This window comes from Panthera leo, chromosome C2, assembly GCF_018350215.1.
Source record: "Panthera leo isolate Ple1 chromosome C2, P.leo_Ple1_pat1.1, whole genome shotgun sequence".
NCBI lineage: Eukaryota > Metazoa > Chordata > Mammalia > Carnivora > Felidae > Panthera > Panthera leo.
The window spans coordinates 131,709,383-131,724,457 of NC_056687.1; the positions used below are offsets into that span (position 1 = coordinate 131,709,383).

General features: G+C 39.9%; 1 protein-coding gene across 1 annotated transcript in view; it reads right to left on the bottom strand.

The window, feature by feature from the left end:
• The window catches only part of COL6A6 (collagen type VI alpha 6 chain), a 119,321-nt gene that overhangs the window by 73,280 nt on the left and 30,966 nt on the right, over positions 1-15,075 (bottom strand). Inside the window, exons 15-19 of the mRNA XM_042903194.1 lie at positions 14,542-14,586; positions 14,401-14,454; positions 13,291-13,353; positions 7,328-7,393; positions 6,055-6,108 (exon numbers count right to left, since the gene is read on the bottom strand). Coding sequence (XP_042759128.1) covers positions 6,055-6,108; positions 7,328-7,393; positions 13,291-13,353; positions 14,401-14,454; positions 14,542-14,586 — 282 coding nt within the window. The remainder of the gene's footprint in view (positions 1-6,054; positions 6,109-7,327; positions 7,394-13,290; positions 13,354-14,400; positions 14,455-14,541; positions 14,587-15,075) is intronic.

Below are 15,075 nucleotides of genomic sequence, written 5' to 3' on the forward strand. Positions count from 1 at the left end.
CATACAGAGAAAGACACCATATGGTTTCACTCTTATGTGGATCCTGAGAAACTTAACAGAAGACCATGGGGGAGGGGAAGGAAAAAAAAAAGTTAGAGAGGGAGAGAGCCAAACGCTAAGAGACTCTTGAAAACTGAGAATAAACTGAGGGTTGATGGGGGATGGGAGGGAGGGGAGGATGGGTGATGAGCACTGGGTGTTACATGGAAACCAATTGGACAATAAATTTTATATTAAAAAATTTTTTTAAAAAAAGAAAACAAGGAAATAGGGGAGGTAATTCCACAATTTTGCTTTAAAATTTTTAATGTTTTAAATGGGGAAGATTAAATCCCAAAATGTCTTAATGTTGGCCCATGGGCTTGCCGTTATGTAGTAACACATCCAGACAGCCGAACTTACCTGTGAAAGGAAAAGTGAATGAACACAGCAAGAAAGAAAATATCCCCAAAGACATCCTGGGAGTAAGAAGACCCAGAACAGGATACTCAGTCTTGTTGGTCCCACCTAGCCTGGCTTTGGTAGTTTAGCCGAGCCCACTTTCTCTGATAGATATGGACTGATTTGAGACACAATCCCCGGGGAAAAAAATCAGGGCATTTTTAATGGCGAAATATCACATTAATACTGAACATTAGTGGCAAACACTCATTCACAATGATGAATGACTGCCTGGGGGCACTTCAAGCTGCCTCTACAGAAGTGCCAAGAGAAATGAAAAGGGCAAAGCGTAACAGCCCTCTAGATGGAATAGGACTGAAGGCCATGTTTTAGTCTGAGGCTACAGTTGCTTCTTATTATCCATGGCACAAGAATCTGTTCTAATTCTCAGTAGATCTGGGCTCAGAAAGAGCCAGTCTCCCATTCCTGCCTCCCTGCCCCCAGCACTGTGGCTTTCTGGCCCTGATCCTACTCCGGACCCCTACCCCAATCCAATCCGTTACAGACTGCTGGCAGAGCACCAGTTACAGCTTAACTGCAGGTCTGTCCCCCTCTACAATAGTGGTTTCAAACCGCAACATGGGGATTTAGCAAACCCCCTTCTCTGGGAACATTTGGCAATGTCTGGAGACGGTCTTCACTGTCACAAGTTAGGGGTCCTACGGGCACCTAGTGGCCAGGGATAATACTAAACATCCTACAGTGCACAAAATAGCTGCCACAACAAAGAATCGTCTGGTCCAATGTCAACAGTAGGTTGAGACACCATCTATAGAATCCATAACATGATTCTAGGTTCCTTGAGAGCAAGGATTATGTCTTATTTGATTTTGTTGCTCTAGTGGTTAGTGGAGTTGTTGGTACGTTGTAGGTGTTCAGTAAATGTTTGTCACATGAATCAAGGCCAGATTTGGTCAAGTGCTGTTATTTCCCAGCATGCCACACTCTACCCCTGACCATCCTCCAATCACTTCTCAGTTCAGCAGAATCCTGTTGCACTGAGAAGTCCTCAATGCTTGCTATCTACCTACATTTTAGAATTCTTCAGTCAGTGGTATAGATTTTTCTTCCTTCTGAAAGGATGATAATGACTTTACTGTTACAAAAATGATACCTACAGATATGTAAATATTCAAATGCGGAAAAAAAGAATAAAAATTTAAGTCATCCCAAATCCTCCACCTAGATATGACTATTATTAACATTTGGTAATCATGATTGCTTACATCTTAAAAAAAATTTTTTTTTAATGTTTATTCGTTTTTGAGAGACAGAGTCAGATCGCGAGCAGGAGAGGGGCAGAAAAAGAGGGAGACACAGAATCCGAAGCCGGCTCCAGGCTCCGAGCTGTCAACACAGAGCCTGACATGGGGCTCAAACCATGAACCACGAGATCATGACCTGAGCTGAAGTTGGACACTTAACTGATTGAGCCAGTTGCCCCTCCTTACATCTTTTTATGCATTTACAGAGTTCTAAATAGTAGTACTTTTGATTAAAGAGGGATCATGGTATTTATGCTATTCTAGAATTAAAATCTTACATTTAATTTTACTTGAATTTAATAGAAAAACAAAATAAATGGGGGCTATGCTACTTGTAGTTTTAAAGGCTTTATCATGTTAATTACTTGTATGTTCACAGGCCAACTTGGGTGGGCATAAAAATCTTGGACCCCTGGATTTCCTTCAGAACTCTGTAGCTATTCTATGGGACACCTGGGTGGCTCAGTTGGTTAAGCGTCCAACTTCAGCTCAGGCCATGATCTCACAGTCTGAGTTCGAACCCTGCGTTGGGCTCTGTGCTGACAGCTCAGAGCCTGGAGCCTGCTTCAGATTCTGTGTCTGTCTCTCTCTCTCTCTTTTCCCCTCCCCCACTCACACTCTGTCTCTCAAAAATGAATAAGTGTTGGAAAAAAAAAAAAAAAAAAGAACTCTATAGCTATTCTACTGCTCTCCCTCTTGGCCCCAAATGTTGTGAAGAAGGCTGAAGACAAACTGAGTTTTCTATTTTTCCTGCTTGGAAATTCTCCTGATTCTTTCTTTACATAAGCAGTTTGGCAATTTCACTAAGATGTAGCTCAGTGTTCCTGTTTTTGTATCCATTTTTTTTTTCTGAGTCAGAGTATGCCTTTCAAATACCTCCATATTTGAGCCGTTTTACAAAAAAATTCTTTTTATTATACTTCTGAATATTTTTTACATTCATCTGTTTAACTTAGTAATACAAATTATATTACTCCTCACTGTTGGCTCTCCGCTGTCTACCTCTATCACAGCTTCTGTGGCTTCCTGATTACCATATGCCCAACTGTATTCAATCTTATTTATTCTAATTTGTTTGTTGCTTATAACCTATCTTAGACTTTCATTGCTCCCCAAACACTAGCAGCTTACTTTCTTCACTTTCCATCATCCTGTCAGTTCTTTAGGCTTTTTTAGAGTAATCATATTGCCTTAGTTTTTTTTAAACTTTAGAGAACTATTTGCCAGAGGTGTTCTACCTTTCCCTTGAATAGTTCCTCTTCTAATGAGGTTTGTTTGTCCTTTGCTCATGTAATTTTCCTCTTCTTACTATGCGTAGGTCTTAATTTATAATCATTTCATAATGAAGATCATTAATATTTTTGATTATTAATCACTTTTGATAAGGGCCACCTATTTACTGAACACCTGTATGTGGTGTAGCTGAACCTGGGTCAGTAGCTTTGATATAGGGATGTCGAATCAAACCCTTTCTCATCATGAAGTATTTCTTCTACCTCATGGCTACCCTTTTCCTTCAAATGTGGGCATTTAAGAGACTCATGGAGCTCACATAAAACCCCTCAAATCATACCTTCTCTGTATTGTTATAGTCACCATTTCTTCAGTCTTTATAGCCTCCATGGCCCAGACTGCTGGTTATAGATGAAATATGCTTATGTTACTATTAAAAGCTGAGAACACACTGAGGGTTGATGGGGGGTGGGAGGGAGGGGAAACTGGGTGATGGGTACTGAGGAGGGCACCCGTTGGGATGAGCACTGGGTGTTGTATGGAAACCAATTTTACAATAAATTTCATATTAAAAAAATAAAAATGAAATATGCTTCAGTTTCCCATGATTTCTGCCTCCTCTGCTACACTGCTTCTATGTATATTCCTTAATCTTCTCAAAACCTGGAAGCTACTTTCAGAGAAACCTGATCCCTGCTTCAGCTTATCAGCTTTGCAAAGCCTCCCCTCATCAGGATCTAGACTTAAAAAGAATTGGCCAATATTTGCCATCACGTGTGGCTTGAAGTTGTGGTCATTCTTTGTTAATCTCTTTTTAAGTTGTGCTGTTTTTGGTAAGTTGCACAAAACGGAATAGTAAAAAAAACCCACCTTGACTTTGCTATCTTTAGTTGGAAGTCCTAATTTTACTCCTGAATGACATTGCTGAATCTATAACCCAAGACGGGGCCATATTTCTCAGGAGCTATGCAGTTTAAATAATATATGGTGATTCTATGTTAGCCTCTAGTGAGACTATACTGTCTATAAAACAATAAAAGTTCATTTCCCATGCCAGGAAATCTTGGATGATATTCTTTAAGTTCAAAATATTTTTCCAGGGTATATAAGCTGGCTACACCCTTTTAGAAAGGGAAATGAATAGCAAATGTATTTCTTTATCTGTAGGTGCATTAACACAGCAGTAAAGTACTTTCCCAGCAACCAAATTCTGCACATTTTAAATGTAACTTCTATTTTCACTTCCATTTGCTCTGCCTGGCGAAGAACAGGAGTGTGTTTCAAGCTACAAAAATATTTTCTTGATGAAGTACAATAGCTAGTTCTATGAACTTCTGCTCAAAAACTGCAATGCATAATAAATGCAATGTATCAAACCAGTTCTTATTTGTGTTCGATAAATAGCACAGATAATTGAGAACGAAGGTGGAAGGAATTGGAGAAAGCTAGATAACTAAGAATGGAAAGGAAATGCTGCAAAAGAAAAAAGACAAGTCTAATTTAGAACCCAGTCCAGGCATTTAAGTGTATTTTATTGAAGTTATCTCTTCTTATTGGATAAAAATTTTCATTTATAATTTCTGTGCTCTTTCAAGAAGTCAGGCACAGAATCTTTTTTTAAAAAGTACTCACTGAAAAAAATACAACCAACCAAAATAAGTAAAAAAGACCCCAAAATGTTAAATCGGCAATTTCATTCTTAGTATTTAGATAGTATGCAAGTTCCTCAAAAAATTAAACTTAGAGCTACCTTATGATCCAGCAATTCCACTTCTGGGTATATATCCAAAGGAAATGCAAACACTAACTAAAAAGGATATCTGCATCCCTGAGTTCACCACATTACTTACAATAGCCAAGACATGGAGGCAACCTAAGTGGTCCATTGATGGATACAGAAAATGTGGTATATATACAAAATGGAATCTTTTATTCAACCAAAAAAAAAAAAAAAAAAAAGGAGAGTTGCCATTTGTGACAATATGGATGGACCCTGTAAGGCATTATACTAGATGAAATAAGTTAGAAAAAGACAAATACCATACAGTCCTGGTAATATGTGGAGTCTTAAAAAAGCAAAAACAGAAAAAAAACAAAACAAAAAAAACAAAAAAACTCCAAAAACTTAACTCTTAGACACAGCAAACAGATTGGCAGTTGCCAGAATTAAGGGGTGGTGGGTGGATGAAATGGGTAAAGTGGGTCAAAAGGTATAAACTTCCGTTTATAAATAAGTCATAAGGATATAATGTACAACATGGGGGACTGCAGTTAATAATACTGCATTGTATATTTGAAAGCCGCCAAGAGAGTAGATCGATCTTAAAAGTTTTCAGCACAAGGAAAAACTGGTAACACCATATGGTGATAAATGTTAACCAGACTTAAGGTAGTGATTATTTCACAACCACATATACATATCAAATCATGTTATACACCTGACTAATAGGTTATATATTGGCTATATCTCAGTTAATACTACATATGTGTGTGTGTGTGTGTGTGTGTGTGTGTGTATATACACACACACACACACACACATATATACACATATATATGCATATACATACACACACAGGTTTTAAAATTGAGCACAAATAAAAACCAGTTTAGCATACTGTATTTATTATGCATTGTATTTTTCTGAGAAGTTCATAGAGCTATTTTACTCCACCAAAGAAATATTTTTGTGTCTTGGAACACACATCTTTACAAGGCACAGAGTATGGAAGTAAAGACAGAGGACTTATGCCAGGACTCACTTTCCTAACGAGCCATAAAATTCAGCAGAGGAATAGAGTTTTGGACTTAAAATGACATCACTGGCACCCTCAGCTAGCAGAGTGAGTAGGCCAAACTTTCACCACCCTTCCCCTAGCGGGCTGCTTTCTCGCTCTCTTTGCCTCAGCCTTTTCTCCTGATTGGTAATTTTCCCCCGCAGCCAGCACCTTCCTGCCTCAGCTTCGGGGGCTTTCCACAAGCGCTTTGCCAGCTCTGTTCTCAGAGGTTTCCCAAGTTTCCCCACGGTCGTGCGCCCCACTACCCACAATCAGCCATTTTTATCACAGTATAGGCTACCGGAGCAGTGGGTCTCCTTGGCTAGAACGGCTCTTACTGTCTTTCTTCTGGAGCCTGGTGTTCCAGGGGGGCCTGGCCAGCCTCTTCTACCCTGTCAAATGAATAGACAGATGGGTTACAATAATTACACAGCCCTGACACACTTCTTCTTCAACATCAGCTTGTGCTCCAGGGAGGGTGGATGGGTACACACCAACTAGAGAGTTATCCTCCCTTTGGAGTGCTCCCACTGGTTATAAACCATATGTCTATGTGGGTAATGAGGAACTACAGGCCAAAATGCTAATGCATGGCTTCGTCTGTTCATCACCACTGTATAACTTGTGTTTGGGGTATAAGTTATCGAGTATTTAAATCAAACGATCCTCACTCTGTTGCCACAGAGTGGCTAACTGAAGCATGCCATGTGTCAAGTTGGTTTGGATTTCTACCTTTGGACTTCGTATTCTGTTTTGTCAACCTTTGTAGATTAACATCCTTAGGTGAAAAAAACCTCACAATACTCCTAAGTCTTCCCAAAAGAGAAAATGAAGGAGAAATTATGAGTTTATAAGGAGATGTGTGAGACTTAACCTTTATCACTTAGTAAAAACGGCAAATAGCACACGCTGGTTTATGATGTGGCAGGTTACATCATCAGTAGGCTGTTGATCCTAGTTTGTAGATGAGAAAATTGAGGTTTACACAAAGTGGCCCAAGGCCACAGAGCTGGTAAGGCACAGAGTACTGAAACAGGACCTGGGCCCCTCCCCAAAGTAAAGTTCTTTCCACCCTATCAGACTTCTCCTCCCAAGTGAAGTCACCAAGGAAACTTTCTCATCAAGAAGATCCAGAGAAACACATTTTCCAGAGAATTATTTTTAAAAGTCTGAGAAATAAGGCAAGATGATCCAATTATGATCTCTGAGGTTTCATGAGATTAATCCCAAGAGACTTGTCTTGAGAGTATGGGCTGTATAGATCTACTAGATCTTTTCCTTTGTATCAGGAACTATGAGTAATAGGATGTCTTCTTAGGGTATGTGACTTCTGGACCCTGAGAAGGCTAACAACTCATTGATTAGTTCTTCCTATCAGCTAGCCCTACATTTTAAGTTAGAACTTAGACATTTGCATTCATAAATGAAGACCTCAAGGGTAGGGCTTGGTGAAGCCCATCACCCCAAATTCAGAAGAACAAGAGTGCGTTTCTGGAGTCCTTGAGTAGCAGATAAGGAGGAGGAAAACATATTTCTGCTCCTAAAAATATTCTTTCTGTATCAAGTAGGTCACATCCTAACAAGGTTACTCTCAAATGCCCACATAATTACTTGTCTTCCACGTTCTCCTTTCAAGCCCTTGGGTCCTTCTATTGTGCTGTCAAATCCAGGAACTCCCTAAAAGCCAGAAAACAGAACAATTTTGAATATTTCTCCTTAAAAAGGTAACTGTCTATTACATATTTACTCACTGCCCACTGCCCGCCCCCACCAAAAATTGACAAGAGAAGTCCAATCCATTTGAAAGCATCAACAGGAAAACATTACAAATGGCTTACACGTGATTTCTTTTCCTCCTGTGCTCTGCATTGTCAGTAGAGAGTGGGGACCTAAGGTGAATGTGTGTGTGGGGAAGCAAGCGCTCACCATAGAAGGCATAGCCAAGGGAAGCAAGGGTTACATGACTTTGTTTCTGACAATTCTCATCCTGGGTCTGGACATACCCCTTCTTGCTACTACCCTCCTCTCTCTTAACTTTTGTTCTTCTTTCCTGGGGTTTATGTTAAGTCTATACTTGAGGGTCGGTAGATTTTTACTCTCCCTACTTATGGGAGAAGGCAGACGTTTGTAATGGGTTCTACCACAAGAAAATAAGTACACCGGGGAACACTGAGGACTGTACCTGCCACCCATTCCCTCTTTGTCCTCTTGGATGCCTGGTAAGCCTTCTAGCCCCATATGGTCATTCCTACTTTTCCAATTTTCAGAAAATTCTGGAATCTCGCATTTTCCCCAGTATTTACACAAACATTCCAGCAGGAACTCATTGAAAACAGGCAGATGTTGTGGGCTATTATCCTTACCAGGCCAAACTGAAAGTTTTTCGTGGGTAGTTAGGACCACCAATAGAGCAGTATCGCCATGGTGCTAGGATAATCAATTGAGCGAGTCAATTCAGTCAGTAAACTGAGAGGGGACAAGAATTATCCAGTCCTGCTGAGTGCCAGCTGTTGGGCTGTTTGGCTGATAGCAGCCCAGATTACCTTCATCAATCAATAAGTAATTTGAGATCACCAACAGGGAGGTGTCATTGTTCCAGATGCTTAGAAAGATTTTTAAACAAATAGTCTATACGCTCACAGAGTTTATAGGCTAAGAGAGCAAAGAAGATGAGTTTAGAATTTACTTTATAACTAGGATTACCAGAATTTATGTGAAAAATTACTTCTCTTCACCACATACCAAAGCCAAAGATTGTATTCTACATTTTCTGTTTTATTTTTAAGTCTAAATATTTGTCTGTTAAATTCTCCAAGAGGAGTATAACTTAATTACAATATTAGAGAATTGTATTTTGGTGAAAATAGGAAAAGAACGGTAATGTAAAATCCCAAATTTTATTCCACTGGATGTAACACAACTTATTGTGATCCAACTCCGAACTATTTAATTGAAGAGATGACATTTTAAAAGTCATACTCTAGCACATTCTATAGAATAGAGCATCCTAGTTTGCATGTGGACCCATTGTTCGGTCAGTCTGGCTAGATGATCTATCCATTGTTGTAAATGCAGTATTAAAGTCTGCAATTACCACAGTCTTACCAATAAGGTTGCTTATGTTTGTGACTGTTTTATATATTTGGGGGCTTCTGAATTCAGTGCATAGACATTTATAATTGTTAGCTCTTCCTGATGGATAGACCCTGTAATTATTATATAATGCCCTTCTTCATCTCTTGTTACAGCCTTTAATTTAAAGTCTAGTTTGTCTGATCTAAGTATGGCTACTCCAGCTTTCTTTTGACTTCCAGTAGCATGATAGTTCTCCATCCCCTCACTTTCAATCTGAAGGTGTCCTCAGGTCTAAAAGGAGTCTCTTGTAGACACAAATAGATGGGTCTTGTGTTTTTATCCATTCTGATACCCTGTGTCTTTTGGTTGGAACATTTAGTCCATTTACATTCAGTGTTATTATAGAAAGATATGGGTTTAGAGTGTGATATCTGTAGGTTTCATTCATACATACTTGTAGTGGTGTTTCTGGTACTTTGTGGTCCTTGCAACATTTCACTCACAGAGTCCCCCTTAGGATCTCTGATAGGGCTGGTTTAGTGGTGATGAATTCCTTCAGTTTTTGTTTGGGAAAACCTTGATCTCTCCTTCTATTCTGGATGACAGGTTTTCTGGGTAAAGGATTCTTGGCTGCATATTTTCCCTGTTCATCACATTGAAGATTTTCTGCCATTCCTTTCTCGCTTGCCAAGTTTCAGTAGATAGGTCTGCTACTACCCTTATGTGTCTACCTTTGTATGTTAAGGCCCGTTTATCCCTAGCTGCTTTCTGAACTCTCTCTTTATCCCTGTATTTTGCCAGTTTCATTATGATATGTCGTGCAGAAGATCGATTCAAGTTACGTCTGAAGGGAGTTCTCTGTGCCTCTTGGATTTCAATGCCTGTTTCCCTCCCCAGATCAGGGAAGTTCTCAGCTATGATTTGTTCAAGTACAACTTCAGCCCCCCTCTCTCTCTTCTTCTTCTGGAATTCCTATGATACGGATATTGTTCCATTTGATTGCGTCACTTAGTTCTCTATTTCTCCCCTCATACTCCTGGATTTTTTTTTCTCTTTTTCTCAGCTTCCTCTTTTTCCAAAATTTTATCTTCTAATTCACCCAATCTCCCCTCTGCCTCTTCAACCCGCACTGTGGCTGCCTCCATTTTATTTTGCACCTCACTTATAGCATTTTTTAATTCATCATGACTAGTTTTTAGTCCCTTGATCTCTGTAGCAATAGATTCTCTGCTGCCCTCTATGCTTTTTTCAAGCCCAGCAATTAATTTTATGACTATTATTCTAAATTCTTGTTCTGTTATATTGCTTAAATCGTTTTTGATCAATTCGTTAGCTGTCACTACTTCCTGGAATTTCTTTTGAGGAAAAATCTTCCCTTTCATCATTTTGGCTAGTTTTCTGTCCCTTGTGCGTTTTAAAAGCTTGTTGTGTGCTCTGAACCTCTTAGCAGCCATTGAAACCTCTGTTTACTCATCTGACTTCCCTGTGTGAACACCTCCTCGTCCTCCAGGATTTTCAATGCCATCCTTCTCAAAGAACTCAAGAACTTATACACGCAGGAATTTAATTCTGAAATTAGTATTTGGGTATTTTCTAAGTCTCAAGCTTTCAGCCCCAGCTTATGTGCTTCCCATCACTGGGTCAGCTCCTACCTCCACGCCTCCCTCCCTTTCGTTTTCATTTTCACTTCCCAGCAATGTGGGGAGAGGAGACAGCTGAAGATGCCAGTGGGCAGGTGCACCGCTGTGCCTTCTTCCACACCTCAACCTGGGCTCCACCGGCTCGCTCCCACTAAAAGAGTACAGTGCCCCAACCACCATACAGACCTACAAACCCCGTGAGGAGGGAGTGGGCGGAGCAGGCGTGGACCTACGTGTCACCCGCCTGGCAGCCACACCAACGTCCAAACGTCAGCTCCCCTGTTTGGTCAGTCCGAATATGAATTATCCAGTCTGTCAATTTCTTCCTATGCAACTGGACCAAAGAGCATCATCTAACACAAACTGATAAAACATGGACTTCTAACAATGATATGCTTTAGAATGACGAACCTCACTAAACTGTAGCTCAAATGATCTAGTTGAGTTTTCTCCCCAACATCACATGAGATTACACGAGATTTTCAAAAATGGGAAATTCCCAACAGACAAATTAGCTTTCATTTGATCAGCAGCTGACTGAATAGGCACAGATTGTAAGGAATCTGGGCCATTTGTATGTATTCTATGAATAATCTGATCATATGTGGATTCTACGTATCCAATCTTGCTCTCCAAATTTTCCTGAAATAGTAACCCACAAAAACCACATGTGAAAAAGCTCAGAGTGTTGTCTTCGATTTGAGATTCCCAAGTGGCTAGGAAGAATTACCATGCATTAAAAAACTATCTAAAATTAGTAGAGTGGCAAACAGCCTATCACAAAAGTTCCAGAGGGTTGAATTTTCAGCCATCTCTAAGTCACTGAACATTAAAAACAAAAAACAAACAAAAAAACCTTTTACATTATTCAGTTTCTTTTGAAAGTCTTATGTAATCAAACAGACAATTTAACAGGGGGGATTCTGACCAAAGTGAATGGCAATTTTATAGCAATATCCCAAGTAAATTTTTGGGCATCATATATAGATGACTGAAAGGTCTTTGCATTTGAACTAGTATTTCTTATTTTTTTAATTTATGGATAGTTTTTGTTTTTGATTACATACTCTGAAGCTGTTTCAAAACTCTCAGGTTATCAGGCTATTATCAGAAGACGTCACTTAATCAACAGTGTTGTCTTCATGTGCAAATTCCTCTGCTGTTTAAATAGTTATCTTCAATGTATACCATCTATATTTCTCAATATATTGTACTGAATTCTTTCTCTGATCGATCCATTGTCTTTAATAACTCCTCCCCCAGTATACAAAGTCCTGTGAGATTCCCAATTGCCCACATCCTTACCAGCACTTGGTGTTGTCAGTTTTTAAAAAGTTTAGCCATTCTGATGCGTGTGTAGTGTACCCTCTATGGTACATTGCTGGTGGGAGTGTAAATTAGTATGAAGTTTTTTGAAAACTGGCTTAAAAGGCTGAAGCTTATTATAGGCACATACGTTATCATTAGGCATTCTACTCCTGAAGTACAGACCCAGTGGAAATGAATATAAAAGTCAATCAAAAGGCAAGTACAAGAACATTCATAAGAGTGCTATTTGTAATAGGAAAAACCGGGAACAATTCAATTATCTATCGACAGTAGAATGGATAAATAAATTATGGTATATTCCCACACTGGATTACTATTCAGCAATAACACTGAATGAACTATTGTTGCCGGCAACAGCATGGATAAATCTCACAAGCATAAACTTGAGCAAAAGAATACAGAAACAAGGAATGTATCCTATATAATTCCATTTACTTAAAGTTCAGGGACAGGTAAAACTATGTTTTAGGACACTGATTACCTTTGGGAGGGGCTGGTAATGAATGAAGTAGACATGCAGGGAGAGGGCTTTGGGGTTGCTCTACTGTTGTCCAATGTTCTATTTCTTTAGCTGCGTGCTGACTGCACAGATGCATTTATGTTCATCAAGCTGCACATTTATAATCTGTATACTTTTCTGATGTTATAGCTCAAAACTAAGTTCTAGAGATCCAATGCCCCACATAGTGATGATGGACAACAATACTGTATCATATGCTTCAAAGTTGCTCAAAGACTAGATCTTAAATGTTCTCATCACAAAGGAAGAAATGATAATTATTTGACATGATACAGGAATTAGCCAACCCCATGGTGGTAATCATATTGCAATATATAAATGTATCAAATCAATACCTTATGATACCTTAAATTTACAGTGTTCCATGTCAATTATATCTCAATAAAAAGGCTTAATAAAGATTTAAAAACAAACCTAAATCCTAATTCATTAAGGCTTTGGAGACTTATTTATGTGTGGGTGGGGTGATGAAAATCCTATAGTACTGATGTTCCCTTGGAGTTGGCATATCCCCCACATTGGTGTGGGTTGTGCCTATTCAGCCAGGTTGTATCTGGGAGAGTAGGTACCTTTGGGTCATAGGTTTTGCTGAACACAGTCTTAGCTGGCTTGGAATCAAGAAAATTAAGCTCATACTCTCAATTGAGAGAGACTGCTGAAGAATGGAAGAGGAGAGATGACTTTGTTACTTCCATTCTGACCCTATTTTGAGGTATTCAGAAGAAAATAATGGAGGGTATTGAAGTTCCCTGATGGCTCTGAAGCACAACAATTCTGAATACGTAGTCTCAAAAAAAAAATACATGCACAAATGATGGGCAGGGTCTTCCCACTGTCCATGTTCATCCCACAGATAGCACAAGGAACTGCTTTTAAAGTTCTGCAACAGTTGTACCTATGATGATTTAAACTCAAGATTGTTGTATCTTAAAGTGGGTCTCTCTCCTTATCAGAAGCTGATGGGAACTAAGCTCTGTTTAGCTCACAGCCCACACAACCCCGACACTTACAGGGTCTCCTCGCTGGCCCTTTGCGCCTCGGTCACCAGAAACCCCTCGCTGTCCTGGGCTTCCCTAAAGATAATACAAATCAGAAGAAGGATAAGACGAGACTTTTTAATAACACTAGTAAGAACAAAGAGCTTCCCCTCTCCCTGATTTGAATAACTAAATACCTTTCTCCTAAAGCTTTTTCTAAACCGGACAGAGGGACAACCCAAAATAGTTTCAGGCATCATATAAATAATTTAAGAGTGACCTCAATTATTTACCACAGTAATGAAGTCTGTGTCCCAGACACATTTGTTGTCTTGTTTAGTTTTTACAGCTACTTTATAAACTAGGTATTGTTTATATCTTTCTTGTAATGAAACAGCTGAGATTCAGAGAGATTATCCATTTTCCCCAAGGTGGTTCTATCAACTAGAAACTGGGGTTCCGACTCAACTGTTCACACCCTGAAGACCGATAAAAAAGATGATGGAAGTATGGCAGCTGTTGGTGTCTGTTCTAGATGGGAATGAGTGGCACACATTTTCAATGTGCTACTCCGCACCACAGATTCTTGTCAACACCCTGTTACCATTCTTGGTGTGGTAGCTGTTTTTCATCATGGTCCCAATTCATCACTCCTCTCTGTATCTATGCTCTTTGCCATGGAACTCTGCAATGCTTTCCAACTGTGGTGGGGCAAGAGTCCCCACCCCCGGGTTTGGCCATGACTTCATCTGAGTTCCAAGTCTAGGCCTCAAGAGAACTTGTGTGTTTCTCCTTGTTCTCTTGTGCACCTGCCATGGCCACAGAAAAGTTACGGCCAACAGAGCCAGGCAGCGCTCTCTGGCCCCAGGAGGAGGATCAGAGACATGAGGAACAAAGCCCCCAGCCAGCCCATAGACACACAAACCAAGGGCAGCCATGCTCAGCCTAGACCAGTGATCTAGGCTGTGAACCTCAGACACATAGGAAATAATTTACTGTTGCATGCAACTCAGGTTTTGTGATTGTCACGAAGCAATTTTGTGGCACTAGCTGCCTGATACACTTTGGGTAGCGGTTCTACTCTGTTAGTCACACCTTTAATTGCCAGGACAGTTTGCTGTTGTCTCTTTATTGAATCCCTACCTGGGATCCTTCATCACCCTTTTCTCCTTTTTCTCCGGGAAGGCCACTTTCACCCTAAAACAGAAGGATAAACTCAGATTTCTGTCTTCTGAATGAGAAATAGCTCAGAAGGGTCTTTATGGGACACAGAGAAAGCTCTACCTGTTCTCCATTTAATCCACCAATTCCACTTTCTCCGACTTCTCCCTGAAAACACAGATGTGATCAGAAGAGTATGTTACATTTATGTGGAAACAAATCTGAAAGTCTAGTTTTGTCTTTCATATACAGCCTGGTCCTGAGCAATAACTAAGATTACCGAGTAATAGAAACTGTGAACAGGGGCACCTGGGTGGCTCAGTAGGTTGAGCATCCAACTCTTGATAACGGCTCAGGTCATAATCTCACATTCGTTGGCTCGAGCCCCAGGGTGGGGCTCCACACCGGGCGTGGGGTCTGCATGGAATTCCCTCTCTCCCTTTCTCTCTGCCCCTCCCCCACTTGCATGTGAGCTGGCTCGCCCTCTCAAAATCAATAAATAAACTTAAAAAGAAATTAAAAAAAAGAAACAAACTGTGAACAAATAATACGCATTGCCTGCAATAAAAGACGGGAATAGACCGAATCAAATGGCTGGCAATAAAAAAGGAAGATCAAAGGAAATTTCATTTGTATAATCTACTGGTCAGCAGTCTC